At 34.4% G+C, this 22,998-nt stretch overlaps 1 protein-coding gene across 5 annotated transcripts in view; it reads left to right on the top strand.

Moving 5' to 3' along the window:
* KIAA0825 (KIAA0825 ortholog) overlaps positions 1 to 22,998 on the top strand; it is a 256,206-nt gene that overhangs the window by 108,261 nt on the left and 124,947 nt on the right. For 4 of the 5 annotated variants that reach the window (XR_012649091.1, XM_075021307.1, XM_075021305.1 and 1 more), the window contains 5 exons: positions 4,572 to 4,711; positions 13,271 to 13,459; positions 14,997 to 15,230; positions 16,932 to 17,340; positions 21,243 to 21,399. Coding sequence is in view for 4 of the 5 variants with exons in the window: in XM_075021307.1 (XP_074877408.1) it covers positions 4,572 to 4,711; positions 13,271 to 13,459; positions 14,997 to 15,230; positions 16,932 to 17,340; positions 21,243 to 21,399 (1,129 nt within the window). In the remaining variant the exon portion in view is untranslated. Of the gene's footprint in view, positions 1 to 4,571; positions 4,712 to 13,270; positions 13,460 to 14,996; positions 15,231 to 16,931; positions 17,341 to 20,144; positions 20,303 to 21,242; positions 21,400 to 22,998 lie in introns of those variants that run through there. The other variant, XM_075021308.1, reaches the window with a different exon arrangement.

Below are 22,998 nucleotides of genomic sequence, written 5' to 3'. Positions count from 1 at the left end.
TCCTCCTCTTCAGAAGTTATTTCCTGAGAGATTTTCACTCTCCATTTTCTTGAAAAGATGCTTTTGAGAGTTGTTATTGTGTTGTCCAAGAAAGTATTTTTATATTTTGGAGGAATACGTTACCATATGAGTGGTGACCTAGGGTGACCTATTGATGACCAATGTGCCGTGGATTTATTACCTCTTACCTTGTACACACAGTATCTTGTACCTTGTACATCACAATATCCTCCCTATGATTTTACCCCATACTACGCAAAATGTGCTGAATTCTCTCCATCGCCTTCACTCCTAACTACATGTCAGCAGTACTGTTACCTCCTTCCCTGGTGCCTGTGATACCTGCTGAACAGGAGGCAATAGATCTGTGACTAAGTCAAAGTTGTGTGGTTGGCTAATCAAAATGCCAAACGGAGTGAATAACTGTTGAATTCAGATTGTGTCCTTTTCCCTGCTTGAAGTAGTAATTTAAGTTTTTCTGAAGCTTGAAAGATTGTGTGTTTTTACCTCTCAATCGAGCTTCAAGGAAATTTGTCAGTGGCTTTTTAAGTTATGCATGGGTGGAGAGAAAGGAGAGGAGAAGGGGGAATATAGGAGAGGGAATGACTGCATGATCACTTAAAAAGGGATCTACTCTATTTCTGGGAAAATTTATGCTCCATTAAGGACTCATTGTAGAAAAAATTATAAGCTTTTTGATGCCCTAATCCAAGGCCAGTATTTAAAATTTAAATTATACTGTGAATTACAAGTTTTGGAAGATGCCTTCAAAAGTGAGTATCCTCTGCTGTGTGAAAGTATGTAAAGGAAATGCTGATACCTTTTCAGTCTGACATATTTCTTTTTTTTGAGGTGGAATTAGGATTTTACAGATACTATGTAGGACAGATTTTTCTTGAATAAACAGCAGAAAACTATTCCAGAGCTTTCCAGCATTTACATATTTTCCCTGGATGAAAGATGAGAAAACATACAACTTCTTGACCACCAAATGGGAAAATGAGGAATCTAAAAGAAAGCACATGTCTGAGAAGATATAGTTAGTGTACCTGTGTGAGGACGCTCCATATACATAAAGCCATGTGTACTGTCCTGGTGATAATGAGTGAACTATGTTGGTAAAATATTTAATGTTTACTTTTAACAACACACCTTTCAGCTGCTCAGAAAAAACAATGAAAGACCCTGTATGTAATGAAGTAATTTGAGGGACATATTCTGAGGTGTTCTAATTTTGTTACTGGTTTTACACTGTATATTTATATCATGGAAGCTTTTCTTTCTTGAAATATTTCATTTAGAGTATTAACAAGACATATAATGCTTAAGTATTGTAGAAAACTATATTTTAGAGCATCCTAATTCTTCCTTGATTGTTTTATGTTTTCACTTCTTACATCTAATAAAAATAGATATTCACTGCCCATAACAAAATTGGAAGCACAGGCCATTGTACACCTCCCACCTGTGGCCACCTAATTTTTAACTGAAGACTCTAACCTGACATAAAGGTACATATTAAGTATTTGCTCTTCCTAAGCTTGATATTTCAGGAGAAATTTTTGCTAGTTTCTGAAATTATTTCATGTACAATTTCACTATTTAACTACTTATTTTTCATGCCTAAAAATGGCTATGATCTGTTTTCTTTTATCTACTTGACTTCAGCTTCTTTGTCCATGTTGTTAATATGAATTAGCATTAATTTTATTTGCCTTATAAAATCTTGAACTTATCACTTGAGGTTTTCTTTTTTTCTGTCTTGGATACTAACCAAAATAACATAGTTGGTTATCAAACTAAATAATTACTGATAATTTATATTACAGTGCCTTTAGTGGCAATTGTTTATTCTTTGCTTCATTTGGGGTTTATAATCATACCATTTGCAAATCAGACTTCGGGGTTTTTTTTTCTTTTACTGTACAAAACTGAACATTTATATGTGTGATATTTATATGTACTTCACCTTTTGTCACTTTTTATGAGGCTAGTCTTATTTTCACTAGTACTGAGCTACAAGGATGGGAGAACATATGCCTCTCCATATGCACGTTACAAAACTTCTCAGTGCATTTATTGGTGCTAGCTTCATGGCTGTAGGGAATGTCTGCTATATTTTATTTTTCCTCCAAGTGAGTCACACCATTGTACATTTCAATTTGCAAGAGGCTTAAAGAGCCAAGAACTGGTGTATATTACAACATGATAACTTCCCATCTGGTCAATGACAGACAAGTTTTATTTCAACTCAAATATTCTAAAAATGGCATTTATTTCTAAAGTCATTTAAAATATTATCCTTCATAAATTTAATTGACCAAAATTGTCCCTTTTTTTATAGTTTGAAGGCAATGAGTGACCTTATTACATATGATAACGTGGCATTCAAGGGAGAAACAAAATGAAACTGGTCCATATATTTTGACTGAATTAGTGAAGTGTTGAGTTTGCTCTAAGCCACAGGACTAATTCTAGTGTGAATATAGTAATTGTTTTAATTTAAAATTTAATTACAAACTACTAATTAGTTCTTAATGTGCATTAGAGTTTTTATATCTATCTATATATATAAAAGTAATCTTGAACACACAGAAATTAAGATAATACTATTAAGGATGCCAAGCCCTAATGTTGAAAGTTTGAATGCAGTATGTGTTTTAAATATGGAAAAATTATTTTGGCTGCAAGTTCTATCAAGGTTTAAATGTATATGTGTATACATACATATTAGAATCCACTATGTGCTTATATGCAAAAATATAATTGTCGAGCCAGTGCTACATTATCAACGATTATATATATAATGTACCAAATGAAAATCACAAAAGCTTTACATAAGTTTTCATGGCACATACATTGCTTATAAACTCACAGGTATTTGCTTTACTGTTAAAATCCCAAAGCCTGGGGTGTATAAAATCCTCCTTTACTAAAATGACTATTACAGTATTAACTGTGAAGTTTTGACATAATAGTGCGATGTAAAGGTCCTGCTGGGAACTGGAGTTTTGGAAGTTTGGTTTCCTTAGGTTACTTCAAGGTTGCCCTGCAGGATACGTGGCATACTGCTTTTCTGGTAATGGGAACATACATACGTGTGAGAGACTAAGCCAGAGCAGTGTATCAGCTGGCATTTTCGCTTCCACGAGTTGCAGTTCTGTATTAGGTATATTGTCTGTATTGCAACCTTGATGGAAGAGCAAAGTCTTTGTGCAGTCATCTCTCAGGTTTTTTTTCATGTGTGCATACAAGCAGGGTTGGGTGGTGGCACACTTGTCCGAGTCAGATGGCCGTAGAAGTGTGCAACGTAACAGAGCAGTTCCCCTCCATTAGAACAGCCACACGAACCCCTTTTAGCTCTGTCCCAATACTTTTGTGTAAATGGCACATAAAGTATATGTGCAGAGGCATATAAATCCTTCTCTAGTCTGACAGGAAAATGTAGTTCATGATGAAGAAGGCTTTAACTTATGCTGAAGGTGTTGTTTGCGTACTGGCAGATAATGTTTATGCCTGCATTGTTAACGCATCAGTGCATATGTAGTTTTTACACTGGTGCATGTAAAATTTATGTGCATAAAAGTTTACATATGCAGTGCATAAACTTTCAGTGTTAGCAACTAGTGTTGTATAAACTTGTAGCCAAAATGAATGAACACAATGGCTAAACATCAGTTGAAATTTAATTTTAAAACCTTCATAATAATGAAAAATTAAGCTTTCAAGGAAAAAAATTACTCACAACCCTATTTTGAAAACTTCTTTTTAAAAATGTTTCAAGAAGAAGAAAATAGTAAATACAACAGGTGACAAACATCTTGCAGGACAAGATTTTTCCTTTTTTTTTTTTTTTTAATTTAATTGCTCCAATGTGAGTTCAACAGCTGGTGTTGGGTCATCGGCTGAGTTCAGAGGAAGCCCTGGGATATTTTTGTTTGGAAACCTATACTTTTGTAGAACATGGAAACTGCAAACAGAAAACAAACTGCAATGTCCTTAAAAGCTAATGCATTTGTACTATGCTTTCTCACTTTTCCCTGCTGGCAAAGTAGTTATCCAACCAGTCTAATATTTCAGGTGGATTTTTCAGGACGTGTAAGAATTGGTCAACCTAATGTGGAATCTTGCAGCCCCTTTGAGCATTCTCTCTGTTTTTTTAATTAAGAGCTTCATATAGTTCATCAAGGACACTTCAGAGCTCTTACTAAACAATTAATGTAATAGTGAACTGAAAAATAGTAGCCTTAAATTTATTCAAGCACAGAAAAAAAACCCTTTTTGCCTGGTAGAACAAGGCAAACATGGTTCCATGGAAGAGATAAGTGAGGTTGCTTTGTATCAGTTATAACTTTGGCAGACTACCAAATGTTAATTTGCTTTTAGCTAGTTGAGATTAAATGTAATTCCTTCCCTGAGCTGCCTTAAAGTAAGCAAGCATGAAAGCGTTTTCAGAGTAATCTGGGAGGAATTGACATTTAAGGGAGTTAGCATTACATCTGCACTTTAAGGATATTAATTTCATAGATAAATTAACTACATTATTCTGTCTTTATCTTACATTTTGAAAGGACTCCATCAGCCAAAGAAATGGCAGCCCAGGGTCAGCTGAAACTGCTGTTATCCCAGCCGTACTGTAATTTGAACTTACTTTTGGAAACATTGCTACATCATGACTGTCTGTTGGTGAAAATTTTACTGAGAAGTTCAAGTAAGTACTTATACTGTCAATCCTTATAAGAACATCAGTGAGAACACAAATTCATTTTTAACTACGTAAATACTGAAGCAAGACTGTCAACCATTTTTTGGGGGTGTCAGTAGCCATTCACTTATCAGTAGGACACTTCTTGAACAGATAAAAAGAAGGAAAAATCATCACTTTTTTAATGTATTGCAGTGTTTAATGTTTTGCAGTCTATGTCAGTATTCATAGTTTCAAAGCAGAATACATTTTGATAAAATAGGCTGCTATCATAAATGCAAAGGAGTCAAAATGAATTTTAACTTAACAGAGCTTTGATGCCACAACTGGTTTACACAGATTTTTAAAAGAGTGCATCAGTAGTCTGAAAGATCACTTTCAAAATTATGTTTCAACAGTGAAAAGCTTCTTAGAGGTTTTTTTTAGGTTATTATATGTTTGCCACTGTAGGCCATTCTAGAAGTACATTTATATGCTTCCTCATTATATATATAATCAACTGTTTGACATAATTTTACTGTAATAGTGAATGAGAGTCTCGGTTTCTATCTTTCTTCAGCAAAAGAATTCTCCCTACTTACCAAAAAAACCTATTACGTCCACATAATGTAAGATACAACATAATTTAGTTCTGTCATTTTAAAGTGGTCTAACATTTGTCAGGGGTACAACATTGCTTCCACTTCTGTCATGCATCTTATTGAGAGCTGCACTGCATCCACTTGCCTATTCAAATACCTGTCATCTTTTACAAAGACTGACAAATGTTTGATCAGGATCATATTCTTACCCTAGTGCTATCCAGTATTGAGTTTTACTAGCTGCTTAAATTATCACAGGTATTAAGTGACAGAATGTATTAATCTGTTGACTGACCAACCTCTTGAGCTTCAGGGAAATATATGCTACTTTGGATTAGAAAATGTGCTATTTACACAGACTTTATTAATGTAATTACAATATTGGTATGAATAAACATTCAATTTAGATAAAGTTGAAACCTGTGATGATCCCTATCTTCTAACTTAATTTCAATATGATTAATTATCTAATGATAAAATTATTGTATGTCTTATTCCTTCATCTATACAGCAGCTTTCTGATGCTATATAAGCTATATTTTTTTTTTAATTATGTGAACTGTTAGGTATTAGTACAAGGAAAGTTGGACTAATAAGCTATACCTTAGTACTAGCAATGACAGTTTTGGATTCTTCTGTTCAGTAGGGTAAAAGGCTTACAGAATAATGTACTCATCAACAGTAAAATTTTGCAGTGTGTAGTATTATGCATGAAAACAGATAGAAAGCTAAGCATACCATAGTTTTTGAGTAATTTGCCCTAGTGATAACAAAACTATTTAACTAGATGATAAGAAATTTTTTTAATAGGAAAAGCCTTCTCACATTTTACTTTATTTTACACTCAGTCTTTCCTTTTCCCTTTAAAAACCATGCTAGAAAGCAAAAATTCTGTGTAAAGTGGTGCTTGTATGCAGATGTTTGTAGGTAATGATAACATTTTTTTTGTATCGTAGCAATACTTTGAGATACTTACAGTGGGCACCACACAAACACATTTAATTTAATAGCACTGCCATTGCTCTCACATGGTTGTACCACGGTGAAGGTCAGAAATAATCTATATTCCCCATCACAGTAGGGAGTACTGTTGCAATTGGCAAAGTTGTCTTGGTAGAAAGAGTATTTTGGGAGAATGCATGTATGCATGATTGAGTGTAGCTAAATATTATAAAAACATTGTCGTACTTGTTGAAGCTATTGAAACTCCATTTACATAACTATAAGCTATCTGGACAGGGAGGTGACAAGATTTGGACTTTTTTGGACTTCTTTGGTCATTTTTTGTGCAATATGATATATGAAATGTACATCAAAAGTAAAATGCTCCTCCAATATGAAGTTATCACATCAAAAATTCTAAAGGCAATAAATCAGGCTAGACAAAACTAAACCCCTTATTTGTCTCCAGTGAGTATGGCCACTGGGTAAAAGGCACCTTTGAAAAAATAGTTGAAAAATTGGATTTGCATATTGGACCTTTATAACTTAAACTACAATTCTCAATAACCTAGGTGTATTGAATTACAGTTAATTACAGTGTAATATAATCCCAGAGTTGTTTTGTATAGGTCCAACATTCAGAAAATTTCTTCTAAGACATGTTCTTGAGTGAATGAAGGGTCTAGGGTGTTTGTTGTGCCTTTGCGGAGAGAAATAATGAAGGTAGCCACTACTGTTGTTAATTTTCTGACAAAACAAACTGTTTTGCAATTTTCTTGGTGGAATTTTTTACCAGAATTGCTTTATCACCCATGGATATGAAACAGAAATGGATTATTTTGACAAGCAACAAATAATAGAGGAATAAAGAAAGTGGTGCTTGCGTAATATGAGTTATTGAATCCAGTAGATGCTAATACAAAAACGGGAAGGGTGAAAGTGAACTCTGAGAATTTCTGCTAGACTTGCTCTAAATGCACAGCATGCCAGCAGAACAGTCTGTGACTTCTTGTTTGAGAGCCTTTATTTCCAGGAACAAGGAGTTTTTCTTTGCATAATAAAGCAAAAAGCAATAGCTTTACTGAATTACACTGTCCCAACACAGGATTAATACCAAAGGGAACCTCATCAGTCACCAGACATCTCACCGTTTACCAATAGCAGATAAGAAAGAGGTCACTGAGAAATTATCAACAAGGCACATCCCAGGCCTTCAGTCAGTCCTTGGGCCTCAATACATACTTTTGTTTAAGTAGAAGAGATGGTAGCACCAATTTAATGATGTACAATAGAAAAAGCAACGTATTCCTTTAAAAAAAATCTTATTCATTACAATGAGTACATGAGACTCCAGTTGTTACAGAGATTTAATTTCATTTTCTACACACACCTTTAAAGTGAATACTGGCATGTGGAGATAAACTGGAAGAAAACTGCTTTCACAGCAGGACAAGGCCATTGGCAGTTTCACCTAATGTTTTTGGCTTGCACAATGCATATTTGAGAGACTAATGGAAGAGGGTATTGTGTAGCCTGGACAGTTAAAACTAGATGATATCCTGGTCCCCACTGAAACTTTGAAATAAGAACTGATAGCAACATTTGCAAATATTCTGTGATAAGTTTAAGGCTGCAAATCTGAAATTGGACCCAAAGAAATGTGAGTTGCTTCAAAAAGAAATTAACTTACCTTGCACACATAAACAGGGTGGGGAAGGGAGGATTTCCACTGATAAAATAAAACTGTGTAGTGCAGTATCAGCCAACTCCCTAGACACTAATAGATATGAAGAGTTTTCTAAGACTGTGCTTTTATAAACTGATTTCTGGCAAGAGAAATGACTTGAAAATATATTTTAGATTGGAAAGATATTTTTTTTCCCCACTCCAATTCTTTGTCCTTTGTGAAGCAGCTCTTTAACAAGCATAATGTATAATGGATCATTTTAAGGTAAATTTTAAGCACTAATTAAATTTTAATGAAGTTTAATGAAATTTAATTAAACAAATTAAATTTTAGGCATTTAAAAGTAAATAGTACGGATTTTTTTTTTAAAGTTACCCTAAAAGAACAGTGAAAGGTGGTAACTTTACCAACTGACCTCACTTAGGAATCAGACAACTTTTAGTGACAGTAGTGAGTTATTGCAAAAGAAAATGTACATTCCTTAAATAAATTACCATCACCATTAAAATCCTGGCATTGGCTAAATGTGTATAACAATTTAAAACTTTTATTTCAAGTACTTGAAGGTCATTATGTTTGTACTTCCTTGTAATAATGCCTTGGATTTAATAATCCTGAGACACAGTCTACCAGGCAGCTGGAAAAACTAATAACTGTGCTAGTCCCATGGTTCAACCACACACAGTTTTGGGGAAATACAGTCTTGCAGTTTTTTTGACAAAACTTGGATGTTAATCTGCAACACTGTCCTCATTAGGAGAGCACAAGTAAGTCTCTTAGAAGAATTTATATGCTTGTGCAGAGATAGCTCTCTCCTCCAGATACCTGTGGATCATCCAGGATGAGGCTTGGGAGTACAGACTCCTGAACACCTGAAAGTTTTCTTAGCTTCTTAGTGATCGCAAACTGTATCATGGTAGCCTAACAACAAAAAATTAGAAAATTATTTTAGAAGTGGCATCTACTCAAAATATCTATCTGACCAGTAAACTTACTGGATACTGTACTTGCATAACCAATGTCGTAAAATGGTAGAAAGGTTTACTGGTGTGATGTACTTCTAGTTGGAAGATCAATACAAAAGGGACCTTAATCAGATATCCTATTCCTTTTGATGACTTTCCAGTGGTAAGCTAAGGAAAACAGTAAACAGATTCTATGGAGTTTCTGAAATATTGATAGGAATTTCCATGGGGACTGTAATGGAGCCTTGCTGAGAATCACATACCTTCTCTTGACAAAGTGTGAAGATGGTCTCTGTGATTTATCTATGATAGTCTCTGTGACTGTGATATATGGTCATATGGAGAGCTTTACAAAGACCTGGTCATTTCTGGTAGGAACTTCTTGCTACAGTAGAGCTCTAGACTGAATGCATTTTAAGAGGGTAACCTGTTCAGTATCGATCCCAATACATGGAGTAATACAAAGGAGGTAATGTGGCCATAGGACTAAATTCAGCATTGCCTCATCAAATTTTGGCTATCAGAATGCCCCAGTTTCAGTATACTATGCCATAAAATCACTGCTGGAGGTATTCTTATAGTAATGATTTTTTCTATTTGACATGGATAAGATGATATATTTCACAGAAGCCATTAATGCAGAGATTCATTAATGGAAGCTTCTTCTCAGATAGTTGAAAATAAAATGTTTAGGGAGAAAAAATTCTAAAGGGAGTTGAATGAGAGTAAAATACTATGGGATAGGTGATGTATAACTATATAGGCACAGAATTAGTTTGCTGGTATGTTAATAATTTATGGGCAGATGATACCAAGTTTAATAAAGTCTTTTTGTCTTGTGTTGAGCTTCTTAATTGTCACAAATTTAGGATTCATTGGATTCACAGGTAGCAGCTAATACAGGAGATATTATTATCTGGGTTTTACCAAGTTGAAATGGGTAGGGTTAAGATCTGCATTTCATTCAGGATAGAAGTAATACAATCTAAAATTTCCTTTTGGAATTAAAAACTAAAATAATAGACTTTCTGCCAAAACGAAGTCATATTCAAAGTTACAATAGATTGTAGCTGTCAAGACTGACTGGAGAATGATTGCATTGGAGAGGAGCAACTCTATGAGAGACAAGTAAAATGATCTACCAGAACAGATACAGAAAAAGAATAGAAAAAAAGCCAGTGACAGAAGAAGCACTGAAAACATAGTGCAAAGAAGCAAGTAGTGCAGAGTGCCTGTTGAAAGATTTGGTTCTATAAACAAACAAATTAGTATCCTTTTCACATCCTTTATATTCTCATCAGCTGCTGTGATTTAAACTATAAAGAAAGCAGAAGTTTTATGCTCTTTTCAAATAAAAGAACTGTATCAGAAATAACTTGACCCACACTCAGTTTCTCTTCCTAAATGAAACAGCATGTATAAATTTGAATTTTGACTACCTCTTTTGGTCAAAAAAGACAGCATAACTGTTTATAGCTTGTCTGTCTTGTAAGGATTCACTAGGGAATGAGAAGTCTAGAGTCAATAACAAGATTTTCTAAATTCAGTAAGATTCATTTCATGACTAAACCAGTAGCAGATAAGAGGTGGATGAGTGCGATAATGTCAGCAAGTTACTGGGAGTTATTTCTATCAGTAGGAAAGAAATATGGATAAATTAGGCTTGTAAGTCTGCCTCTCTGAAGATATATTTTTAAAATACATGGTACTATCCCAAGAAGTTAAGTGCATTATTTGTCATAGGAAGAATGACTCATTGTGACTGGTTAGGCCATAGTTGTTGTTCACTAGATACATAATTTTCTTATAAAGATATTTATTAATAATATTAATATTTTAATATCTTATGGCATCCTCTGTGTGTATGGAACATTATGCTGTATGGAAATAACAAACAGCAGATTTTCTTTAACAGGTACCTAGGATAAGTATATAGCTATATTTATGTATGGATGTAAGTCCTGCTAAAATGAAAAAGAAGCATCTCCCTTGAGCTACCTATAGGAGCTTTAGATTCCCTTCAAAGATTAGCTTTTGATATACAAATGCAGTGAGTGGAAAAAAGAGAAATATATAGAGAGAATCATCAATGGGCAATAACTATGATGCCTATCATATAAATACTGTTCTTATGTGATGATTAACAAGAAGGCTGCATTGGAGTTCAAACTAAGATGAATATTTAATGTTATGACAGGTGAGCTAATAAACGTTAAAGAAAAATTCTAAGGCAAGAGAAATCTGCATATCTTTCTGTAGACTCCTAATTCATAATATTTAACCAGCTATACTGATCAACTAGCTAAGCCTTTCAACCAGCTGACATTATCCTTTAAGGTCCCTTCCAACCCAAACCTTGCTATCATGCTATGATGCATGCCAGTTTATTAGTCAGAAAAGTCATTTCAACCTGAGCTTTGAAGGGTCAGATATTACAACAAGGGCAACATTTACATCAGGGTAAGAGAAGAAAAAGCTGATGAAAGCTTACATATCTTGTTATGTTTAGCCTCAGAATGGTTTCCCAGTGGGTTCCTGAAGATCTTTGCTTAAAAGCACAAGACTTGTATTACACACAATTTATAAGAAGATATATGTATAACCCCGTACAGAATTCTTTTATACTTCTTTCTATTTATCGAAATTTATTGGTAGCACTAAGTTGATAAGAAAAGTTATTAGTAAGTTGTGACTCAAAACTTTCCATGTGGCACAATCACAAAGCAAATCTAGGCATAATTTGAAGTCATAAGCCCCTTTAAACAAAGTAGTTTCCCATCATGTTCTGCAAAGATGGTTGACATAGTATTTAAAATCTCAGCAAACCCTCCTCCCTAGAATTTGGTTAAATTTATTTAAAAAAAAAAAACAAACCAAACTTACAGTAATATAATCAAAGTTCAATTCAAATTTTGGTCTCACAATTTGAGTACGACTGGGTTTTCCTTTTTGAACTGCTTTTTCTGCTTCCTTTGTTCTTTCTTTGTCATATCCATATTAGACAACATATCACTAGTTTAAGTGTATTAGTGGAATCCATTTGATTCTTCACTCAGAAGCATCTGGCATTGGAAGGTGTCTCAGCAAAATATGCCAGCTCACTCAACTCATAGGAAAAAAAGCTGACTAAAAAAAATTCTTATTGCTGATCTGTCTCCTGCCTTGGTAAAAAAAACCCCAGCTTGTTGGTTATGAAATCACTGATCTTGTTTTTCAGCTTTCTACATCCTATAGGCTGTTTCTGTTAAGGTTGCACACTACCCAGACAGAATGGTCTACAATAACGTGTGAATTACATTGTAGGAATTCAGAGGAGAGTAAAATGAGATTTTTTAATTTTACAATATTCTCAAGTCATTCAAAGCTGGGTGGAAGGCAGCAATTTTCCATTGTGGTAGATTTTGAAGGCTTTTTGAACCACTAGAAAAACAGCCTACAAATTTAGTCCCTCCCATCTTCCTCCTGCACAGGTTGCTAAAGATAAGGGCAGCCACACTGGCATAAAACAATGACTTTTTCAAGTATAACTTTATCTAAATCAGTTTTACAGAAACTTTCAGTTTTGCAAACTAGAAATTTAAATTAAAAGTGTTTAATTGGTTCTGGCTCTGGTCATTTGTTATGATTGTTAACATCAAAAGCATATTGCACAACTATGTGGGAAGCTGAGGTCTTTGGCATTAGCACAAGTCAAAGCCATTGAGCTGCATTAGTTCAAAGAGGTTTAAACTCATCATTATCTCAGCTGGGAGAATGTTTTATAATGTCTATGAAAAACATTTAGAAATACATGTTATGTAAGCTGTTACCACTCAACTCTATGAAAATCACTAGTTTTCTTTAAAAACATAGGTATCTCTATCTTAGCAGGGCTGAGATTTTGTTTTGCAGAACTGATTTCTTCTCAGTTTCATCTTACACTGAAAAACAAAGCCAACCCATTTTGGGGAGTATGCAGCTGCTACTTCATTTTATTTTATGTAACTAAACAGAGTCCGATAATTTCACATGACTAATATATTGGTAAGAGCAGTTAAGCATTAATAACTTTTCGACTGTGATTCTACAGTAGTAGTACAATTTACTTCTGATTAATATTTAGTAAATAATCAAATTCCAATTACATACTGGGTGCATTTTGAATTAAATAGGCATATTCCATAGTTTGTGAACATGCTTGAGTCTTTTTTTTTAATGGCTACATATATTTCAGGAAGATAGTCAAATGTCATTATGCAGAGGAAGATCAGATTTCAGTATCTGTAAGTAGTCTTATTGTTTGAAATATTTCTCAGACACAGTTTGCAGTTTGTTTTGATTAATACTATCTATTACTGTGAACTTGAATTACTTGGAAAGTATTGTAACCATGTTTTTGTTTACTTTGAAGGAAGTGAAGTACTGAATCGTGATGAACAAAGTTCTGTGTTAGAACAGATAAATAACAAAGAGCCTACTCTGATTGAAACAATCTTCACAGTATTGTCTTACTGCACTTTATCACCCAAATCTCTTGGCATTGCTTTTGAGACCTACATGGAAAAAGAGCAGTTGTGGAATTGCTTATACAATATGACAGGTATTTAGTTTATTAATAAGCATTTAAAATCTGATGTTAAACCTTGTCACTTTTCAGACACATAGTGCATATTATTTGCACCTTAATATATCAGATGAAATGATGGTAATTTACTTCAAAATCATAGTATAATTGAAGTGTTTTGAGCAATCAGGTCATGGTAGGAGTGGTGAAAATTTTGAAGAAAGCAGAGGTTACAGAGCAGCGTGGTCAACCAGAAGTCTGATTTCCTTAAGTGTCTGTCTTAGCAGCAGGCTGGCAGCAGATAGTTTCTGTAGCTCTCTACCAGTACAGGTTCTTTGTCTCTGTGCATTTAATAGCTCCAGACCTTTGCCATGATTTAAAAGTAAGAAACGATTACAGGAGAGTGGAAAAAGAAAAGGAAGGCCTCCTATTGAGGGAGACACAGTCTGATGGGCATATAGACTCTGCTGTCAACAGGCCGACAGGCTCCTAATTTTATGTGGAGAGGGAGAGCTGCCCTCACAATTAGAGCAACGAACACTGCCCCCAAGGAAAAGCAGTATTCAACCAGAAAAGAGAGTGAGGTTTGAAAGGATGATCTTGCAAGTGATGGCTAACATGCAGGAAAGCTCAAAAGAAAAGAAAGGAAGAAAATGGGAGAATGTAAGAGGGGAAACAGAATTAGGAATATCACAAAACAAAAAACAATGGTGGTAAAGGTGTTCAGATATTCCTCAGAGAAAAATGGGATTGCAAAAAGTAGAAGTCTAAGGTGTAAGAGGAAGAAAAATACAGAAATATTGCATGGAAGCTTCCAGAAAGGCCATGCAGAGAAGAATAAAACTTAGATCAGCAAAAAAGTACAGACAAGCAAAAGTATGAGCAGAGGACCTAACATGTCGAAAGACATCTCTGGTACATCTGCAGTACCCTGTCTGACAACTGCAGCTCCATGGCAATGGAGAAACTGCAATTCTCTGTGGCGTTAAGAATGTGGAGAAGATTGGTACTTGCTGTAATGTCAATAACTGTATTTAGGATGGTCTATTTTCAACATGCAATCTCTGATAACATGCTATGTCTCTGTTGATGACTATTATTTGTATGCATTTTTATTTCCAAAATATCTTTTTTTCCTTTGCTGTTCTCTAGTATAACAGTTAGGGTATTTAATAAATGCAACTTGATTAATACTATCAAGACAAGGAAGTAGAAAAAAATAAGTATATCCGTTTGCCTCATTGATGTCTAACAAGTAATTAAATGTACTCCATATAAAAAGGAAGACATCAGTCAGCTTAAATTAAATTTTCAGGAATACATTGGTGGAGAAATGAGGATGAAGAAAATAAATTAAATTGTACTTTTTGTCAGTACTTTATTAAGATGGTACAAGATGCTACATTGTTTTGCTTTATACTTTCTTTAATTTGTACCAGACCAATAGGTCTACATTATTATGAATCATAATGTTTTTACTTTTCTTTCCATAAGAATTCTGAAACACTTCTTTCTGAAACAGTTACGCAAATGACTACACTTACTGAATATTTAATAATTTTTCCTTCTGAAGTTTCCAGTTGTGGTGAGTCGGAGCCAGAGGTTATCAGATGCTTGAAGTTGACTTTGATTAATTCAGTCAAGGGTATAGTGAAGCAGATAATTTCTTTGATGCATTCATGGGAGGCAACAGAAAACTATGGAACATACCAGCACAAGCAAATAGTTCCTGAAAGGTTGCTGAAAACGGTTCCAAAGGAATGGAATTACACTCCTCGGGAAATGAAGAGAAAAGAATCTGGGAAATGTGGGTGAAATTTATACTGTTTTATAAATTTGTCATAAAAGCTTCTTACCCCTTTAATGAGTACATATCAAAATTGAACAGTTATAATTCACAAGCATTGCAGTTTGACAATGAAGAAAACAATTTCCAAGCATCCTGTGTTTTTTTTAAAGTACTGAGCATTAAAATTCAGTACGTCTTTCTTGAGGCTTACACCCATGCATACACAGACAAGCTTTTTAAAATAATCAGTATTGTAGTAGTGATAATAATAGTAGTGAAAATGTTTTTGGCATCTGGCAGTAGTAAGGTGGAGCTGAAGGCAGAGTAAAGCGTAATGCTTATGCTCCTGTCTTAATGGCTGTAACCAGGTCTTCTCTTAGTTATCATCTTTTCAGTCAGGACAGTTTATATTTAAATACACAGTGTTGTCTGAAATGATAACAACTTACTCATCCCAACTTTAAAACAGCAATTTATGTTTCAATAGCACTGAAACTGGTATGGAATTTGCTACTGCTTCGTTGTTGAAACAGTTACTGAAGAAAGAGAAATAATATATGTAACAGGAGATGTTTTGAAGGTGATTGGGTGTAAAGTTGATTTCTGTTATATACTTTCATAGCCTACAGTGCCTAAAGCCTACATCATTTCAAAATGCTAACTGTTGGAAACATTTCGCCATAATTTTTTTTGCCACCAAAATATTACCTGATTATTTTCAATACAGTAATATCATTGTAGTATACTCTGGAATTAAGTTTTGAATATGTAGATTGTGGGCAAGCCAGGGCATCAATCCATTCTTTCTTTCCATATATCTTCTCTTCAGCGTGTTGAGGCACATTTACGCAGCAGCGTGCTTACTGCAGTATCACTTTAATCTAGAACTTGTATGGCTCTTTTAGGCTATCACTAAGCCTGAACTGATATGCAAGCTGAGAGGTAAGGCTCAGACTTAGTGACAAATTAAACTGGCTGTGTGACACCTAGAACAGGTCTGTCTTTTTTTTTTTTTTTTAAACAAGTTGGGAATACAGGTGCCATGAGTCAGGGGTTTTCTTGGTTTGTTTGGGTTTTATTTTGGTGGTGTTTTTAAATCTTGGCTTGACTCCATATTTTTTATCACCTTTTGGTATATTTTTTCATTTTAGATATGTTTTGGGTTTTGAGCAGCATATTTTCTGTAGTTACTTCTATAGCTACTTTTATTATGTGGAATGTTTAAAAGGCAGTGCTACATAGTATGAATGCTTATATGAAAGTTGATAAACTGAAGTTTTGTAGGTTTGAACATAGAAAGGGATTGATAGAAAAATAAAGATTATGAATTTATGTAATATTGTCAGACAGTGCAATGCTCCACTTAGGAAGTTGATAAAATATTACCCTACAATTTTGAGGACAACTTTTTTACCATTCGGAATACCTGGATGTTGTCTTTTTCATTTATTCTGTGCACAGCAGGACTAATTGTTAAGAGGGTCAGTATGAATTCTAAATTTTCTAGGTTGTCTGTTTTTAATTCATGTTATTGTTTAGATTTTGTGGGATTTATGTAGAGGAAGCACAACAGAAGTCGAGCTACAGTGTTGAGTACTTAAGCCTTTTACCCATTTTCAGTACAAAAGAAAGTTAGAAATTATCACACAACATTCAGAAGCATGCTGTGATAGAACTAGAATGTTAATGTTAATCATATCTTTTCTTTCTTTTTTTAAGGCTTCACAAGGCTTGCAGCTCAGGCAGTATCTATTGTAATCAGCAAGTTACCTACAGTGATTGCATGTTTGCCTCCCCCAATTAAGTACTTCTTTTTTCTGGCTGAGAGAAAAATGTCAAGAAACTTTGCTGAATTGAAGAAAGCTGGTCTGCTTGTCTGGAACTTGATTGTAATTATATGTCGGATATTTGAGGATGGAAATACTGCAGAACTTTTAACAGGTGCAACACTTGACAGATGGAGCAAAGAAAAACTCAGCTTAGTTCGTGTATGCTTAGAAAGTATTATGGGAAAACAGAGAATTGGTCCTAGGCAAGTGACCCAGAAGGTTATACAAAGCATTGAACAGCAAAGACCAAACTGGATTGAAAGCCAGTTGCTGAAGGCTAGAAAATTGAGCACAGACTGGTAAGAACATAGGATTTTTAAATGCTGTTGTTTATTCTTTATTTTACTGGATTATTGTGCATGTTTATGGCTTTTCAATTTAAAAAAAAAAAAAAAACAACCAAAAAACCCAGATGAACAGTGATCATATATGAAATGGATTAGTTCTTAATATTGATGGTTTTATAGCATGTTTTTGCAACTTTATTGCATTGTTGAAACAGTAAACCATGGTTTCATCAGAAGAGTGTCTTCATAGTACTTAGAGATTTCATATTTTCATGATCATCCAAGACCGTGGACAATTTAGTTGGTGTATCTTTCAGAATGTGAACAGGTACACTGACTAGAAGGCACCACAATGTATTTATAAACTAATTTTGCTATGGTGATTAAACTAAGAGAGACTATGAAAAGCTTTCAGTGTTCATCTGTGATTAAAAAGTAACCATACTTCATTTTAAAACATAACAAACCCTGAGGGCAAGTAGGATATATCAAAACAGAACAAGGAGAGCACCCTGCTGTGCCTTTCTGAGGAAATATCAACCTTCCCTGCAGATTTGACATTAAGGTCTGAGTGTTTTAAATCCTTATAATGATTTTTCAAGGAGTTGTGTACGTGTCAATGCGTTCCTAGTCCAGTCTGTTTTAATGTTGAAGTCATGTAGCATTCTGTAAAAATACTATTCATCAGCTTTCCAATATTAGATTTATTGGAGTTACATGACTTACTGAATTAAATTGTTGACTTCTGAAAGTAAGATTGCTTTTTTTCAATGAATTTTCTTGAAGGTTGCAGTCATTGCTATCCTGACAGTAGCTATCCATAAACAAAGGAGATGGTGATTGTAGGTCGGAATCACTGCAGTGCTTTAAGGGACAGTATCCTGGTAACATGAGTAGCACTAAGTAGTAATAGTGTCACATGAACACTCATTGACATTGACCTTTGTAATCTTTACATTTCCATTTACTACTAATTTACAAGCTCTAATCCAGTGATTAAAAGATTGAAGCCAGAAGCCAGTGACTGCAAGAGTCATAGAATAAAAAAGCCATAACGATAATGTATAAATTGATACTTAACAGAATGGTTCCATAAGACAATTTCTAATGTCACTGAGAGAATAGGTGTTTCTTAAATAATGCAAATGCAGGGTGAGACAATACTGTGGAGAACCTCTAAAAACTAAAACTTTAGTATTTGCACTTCTTCTGAAGCTGAGAATTTTAAATTAATATACTATTCTATTTTCTTATCTGACATACCACAGAAATGCTGTATTATCCATTAGGTATCAGACTGTGGGAAATGAGTGTGGGAAAATATTTTCTGTATGTATACAGTGTCAACCAAAGCGAGAACTAGTTTGTGGCTAGGTGTCCTAATTTTAAGCTTAAGAAACTGAAGAATGCATTATGTGCCCTCCAAGTGAGTAGTTATATGACATAGTTATGAAACTAAGTCCCCTGACTTCAGTGGAATTTCTGCAATAGAATCTAGCATAAATGTTATTTTTTCATTTTATATGCAAATATCATGAGTCAATTTCTGAGAAAAAAATAACCTAGTTAATAAATAGCTGCGATATGCAATGTAGAGATATTATTATAAATGCAAATTATAAAACTAATATATTAAAGTTGAAATTAAAATATCAATGTAAGTAATGCTCACATAACCACTAAACTTAAAACCAGATCTTTCAAGAGGAGACTTGTGATGTTTATGTTATTTGTTTGAAATGGGAATGGTTATAGTTGAAAATCTAAGTTGGTGTAAAATTATGTTCTGTATAACCTTTTAATAATTAAATGATTTTTGGGTAAATGTATGCATATGCATTTTTATATATATTCATATTTATAAATGTTTATAGACCTTTAATAGATACAGTGTATGGAAGAAAATAAAGACCATAAAAATTCAAAAACTTATTTAGGATTCACCTACACAGTTGTGAAAACATCTTTGAAGTGCACTGGTTTTTTATAAGCGAAAGTCTTGCTTGATTTTGTGTTATGGTATTGTTATCAGGACTGCTAGCTACATAAAAAGTCTAAACATTATATAGGTTCTTCCACTGTGGCATACAAATTTAACTTAGTTTTTAGGAAAATAAAATTAAAAAAAAAATCCTCAGTGAAAGGTTCAGAAAGTGGCAGTTGCATGCGTTGCCTGTCTTATGTACTGCCTGAAAGCATTACTATTCATTAAAATAACCTTCACTTTATGGTAGCACCAGAGCTGTAAACAGTCACGTTAGATTCTGAAGAACACGCATCCTGAGAAGAAAAGAAATGTCTGTCTTTGCAAAGTAATTTGTTGAGTTGAAGATTATTGTTTTTCATCATGGTGACCCTGACTTGGCTGGCTGGGTGCATATACAGATTAAGATGAATGCAGTTATTCCTTGGCTGAGGTCTGCCTCTTTCAGGGCACATTCTTCCTAATGACATGATTGATAGGCAGTCCCAAATCCAGAGAGGAACTCATTAATCATAGCACTGACTGAATCCAATCATCTGCTTCACCTGCACAGTGACGGACAGGGAAGGATACAATTTGGTCGCTGACACTGATACACTCCTTTGTCAGAGGTCCTCAACTTTTTCAATGTCAGTCGCTAAGAAGTTTGACAAGAAATTCAGGTTGTATCTATATGTGGCATCGAAAGATCAGCCTTAAGTGTGCTTTAATTTTAAAGATCAATTTCTTTGAAGCTTTTCTGTAAAATACACCATAATAACAGAGTATCACTTACTTCCATTCAGCAAAGAACAAAATTATAGTTTGTATTTTGAAACTGTTTGCTCTGTAGGATGTTCTGAAGCTGCATGTGGAAGCAATATCAGCTTTAGTGTCCAGCAGCTGTGTAGCATTTAAGTGAGCCTGCAGGTCAAACAGCAACTTTCAGCAGAACTAACTTTGTAATCATGGCACACTTTCAACAGTAAACTGCAACTTACAGCTGACTGTACCAAGGTATTTTGGGTTTTTTTTGGTTTTAGTTCTAAAAAATTGAAATATTGGTGTTTTTTAAATCAGAATGCTCCTTTGGTATATTTTAATTAATCCAGTAATGACTATAGAAGAGATGATATATTCTGTTGGTCTTTCAAGTTCTCGATGTCTGTGTCAAGGTGCCAACACATATCTGTGTTACAGCTCTAATGTTTGAGGAAAAGAATTAGTTTTACTACTTTTTTCTTAATACTTTATCGATGTACAATACTAAGCAAGTACAGAGCTGGTAACTTATGTCTGTATACAGAGAGAGCAGTCTAACAATGGTCAGAGTTTTGAATGCACGTTTTGCTAGTCATTTGGGCCTGTAACCTTCAGATTTTTTCTGCAGCAGCTTCACACAAATACTTCTAAGAAGAAAAACAAGGAACAGTACAGGGCAAAAAGTGCAACAAGTGGCAAATAGGTACCTTTGAAATGGTTACCACCATCCCAGTGGGAAGAAAAAGACTTCCATTTAAAACTTCTAACCTATACTTAGAGTAATGGCTACCTTTCTGACATGTTAATTAGGCTTTAATATGTGCAGCGACAGGCAAAGAAAAATGTACAAAAGATCGAATGCAAATGCCATTTCTAGTAGCAAAGATACTTCTCTAGTGGAAAAGAAAATAAAAAAATATTTGGTGCTTGTATGTCCTTAGAGTAAAGAACGTTTTATGTTTTCATCCTGCAGATTAAAATAATTAAAATTTGTATAATAAAAAATGTTATTTAGCATTTACTATGTATTTGTATAAAGGCTTATGAGCTGTATATACAGCAACATTTGTTTTGTGCAAGTCAAATCTTTATAAGTTTTTTTTAACATGCAGTTTTAGCTGACTTTGTATTAATATTTTTATTTTTAGAAATTGAACTTAAGAATATTTGTATCTTTTCTATATTCTAGTGCCTCAGTCACAGTAGAAGGTGCAACGTTAGAGGAAGGAGGTATTGCACTTGGATTCACTGAGCAGAAAATAAACATGATGGTCCTGGATATCTGCCACAAACCAGGTGGCAGCGAGTACCTGAGGCAAATTTATCACATCATCCGGCTCAATGAGGTAGGGAAACGGCCTTTTTACCGAGCAATTAGGTGTGTACTGGCCTGAGGCAGCGTCTGCTGGCAGCTAAGGGTTAGTCAAGGAGGTGATAATGCTTCTTAAAGTCAATATGAAATCCTATATTGTATTGTAATAGAATCTATTCAGTTTAGGCTTTTCTGCATTTGTACAGAAAAGATTACTTTATGGGAAACAATGTCGAATTTATTTATGTACTTAAACAGTAGTATGGCTCATAAACTTCCTTCAGATTCATATTGTAGACCCATTTCAGTAGTTTGAACACAGTAAAAAAAAAAAAAAATTAAAAAAAATCAGCAAGGCTGTTGAAAATTGACTGTTACAGGAAGTAAAATTAAATGTGGTGAATCAATTCTCCTGATTTAAAAAACAAACAAACAAACAAACCCTAGGGCTGTACTGAGGAAGTAAATGCATCCACGTGAAAACCTTACTTAATCTAGATAACTCTGTTCAGTTAAAGTGCTTTTGAAATTACAGTAAACAAATTCAGATTTGTTTGCTGCACATGGAATTTGAGCAATGTAAAAGAATTATCTCATTATTTCTAAGGCTGTACTAAATTGCCCCAAGTTACCAAAAGCATTCTGATTTTATACACTGAAATAAACACAGGTTTGCTTAAATTGTATGATAACACAGATCTACACAGCTTAATTAAGAAAGTTCTGTTTATTAGCTTTAATTACTAAATTACTATTCCTTGAATGCATAAGCAGGTGCTGTTAAGATCATTGCAAGTGTACAGAAATGTTTATAATAAAATGCAAAATAATGCAAATATAGGCATAGGCCAAGATTTTTCGTTTTAAAAAAAATGAAAGCAAAAAAACAATTAGGCAGCTATGTCTGTATGAAGGCAATAGAGAGCAGCTCAGTACTGGCACTGTGCTTCTGAAAATCACATCAGCTGTTTAGTTCCTAAGTATAGGCTTAAAAGCAACCTTTATGCATCTGCATTTGGAAGCTTTAGAAGCAATGTAAGCTTGTATGTAGAGATGGCAACCTAATATTAATACAATACAGGATCTTTTCAAGTTTCATCTCAAACAATTAAATGGTTCAGGAAGTGAAGTGAAAATTATTACTGTAATACAGTTCAAACAAAACCTTTTCACCTGGAGCACATTCAGGATTACTCTAACTATAACGGAACGAGAAAAAGATGATGAGCAAGACCTCCAAAAATAGCATATAATCCAGTAGTTAGGGCAGTCACCTAGGGGACAGGATATGCAGGCTCAAATCTTGATTCTGCCTGGTTTAGACAAGGGAATTGAATCTGCATCTCCCATATCTGAACTAACTCCCCAAACCGCTAGACCATTAGCTACCGGCGTGGAACTCCGTCCTTTTCCCCTGTTGGAGTTGTTTCACCTTGTAGAAATTGCTGTATTAATCCATTCTGTAACTTCTAGGGTCAAAAATAGAATCATATCTAGCTGAAGGGGTAGAATGCCCATATTGGGTTGTGGAGACCCTGATCCAAGATCTGACTCCTGTGAATATTCGGTTATTTATACAAAGTGGAGCAGCTCCAATAGGAGGTAAGAGGCTAAGAGAATTAGGTGGAAGAGG

Source organism: Buteo buteo, chromosome Z (assembly GCF_964188355.1).
Source record: "Buteo buteo chromosome Z, bButBut1.hap1.1, whole genome shotgun sequence".
NCBI classification, from domain to species: Eukaryota; Metazoa; Chordata; class Aves; order Accipitriformes; family Accipitridae; genus Buteo; species Buteo buteo.
This window is presented reverse-complemented; position numbering and strand designations above follow the sequence as displayed.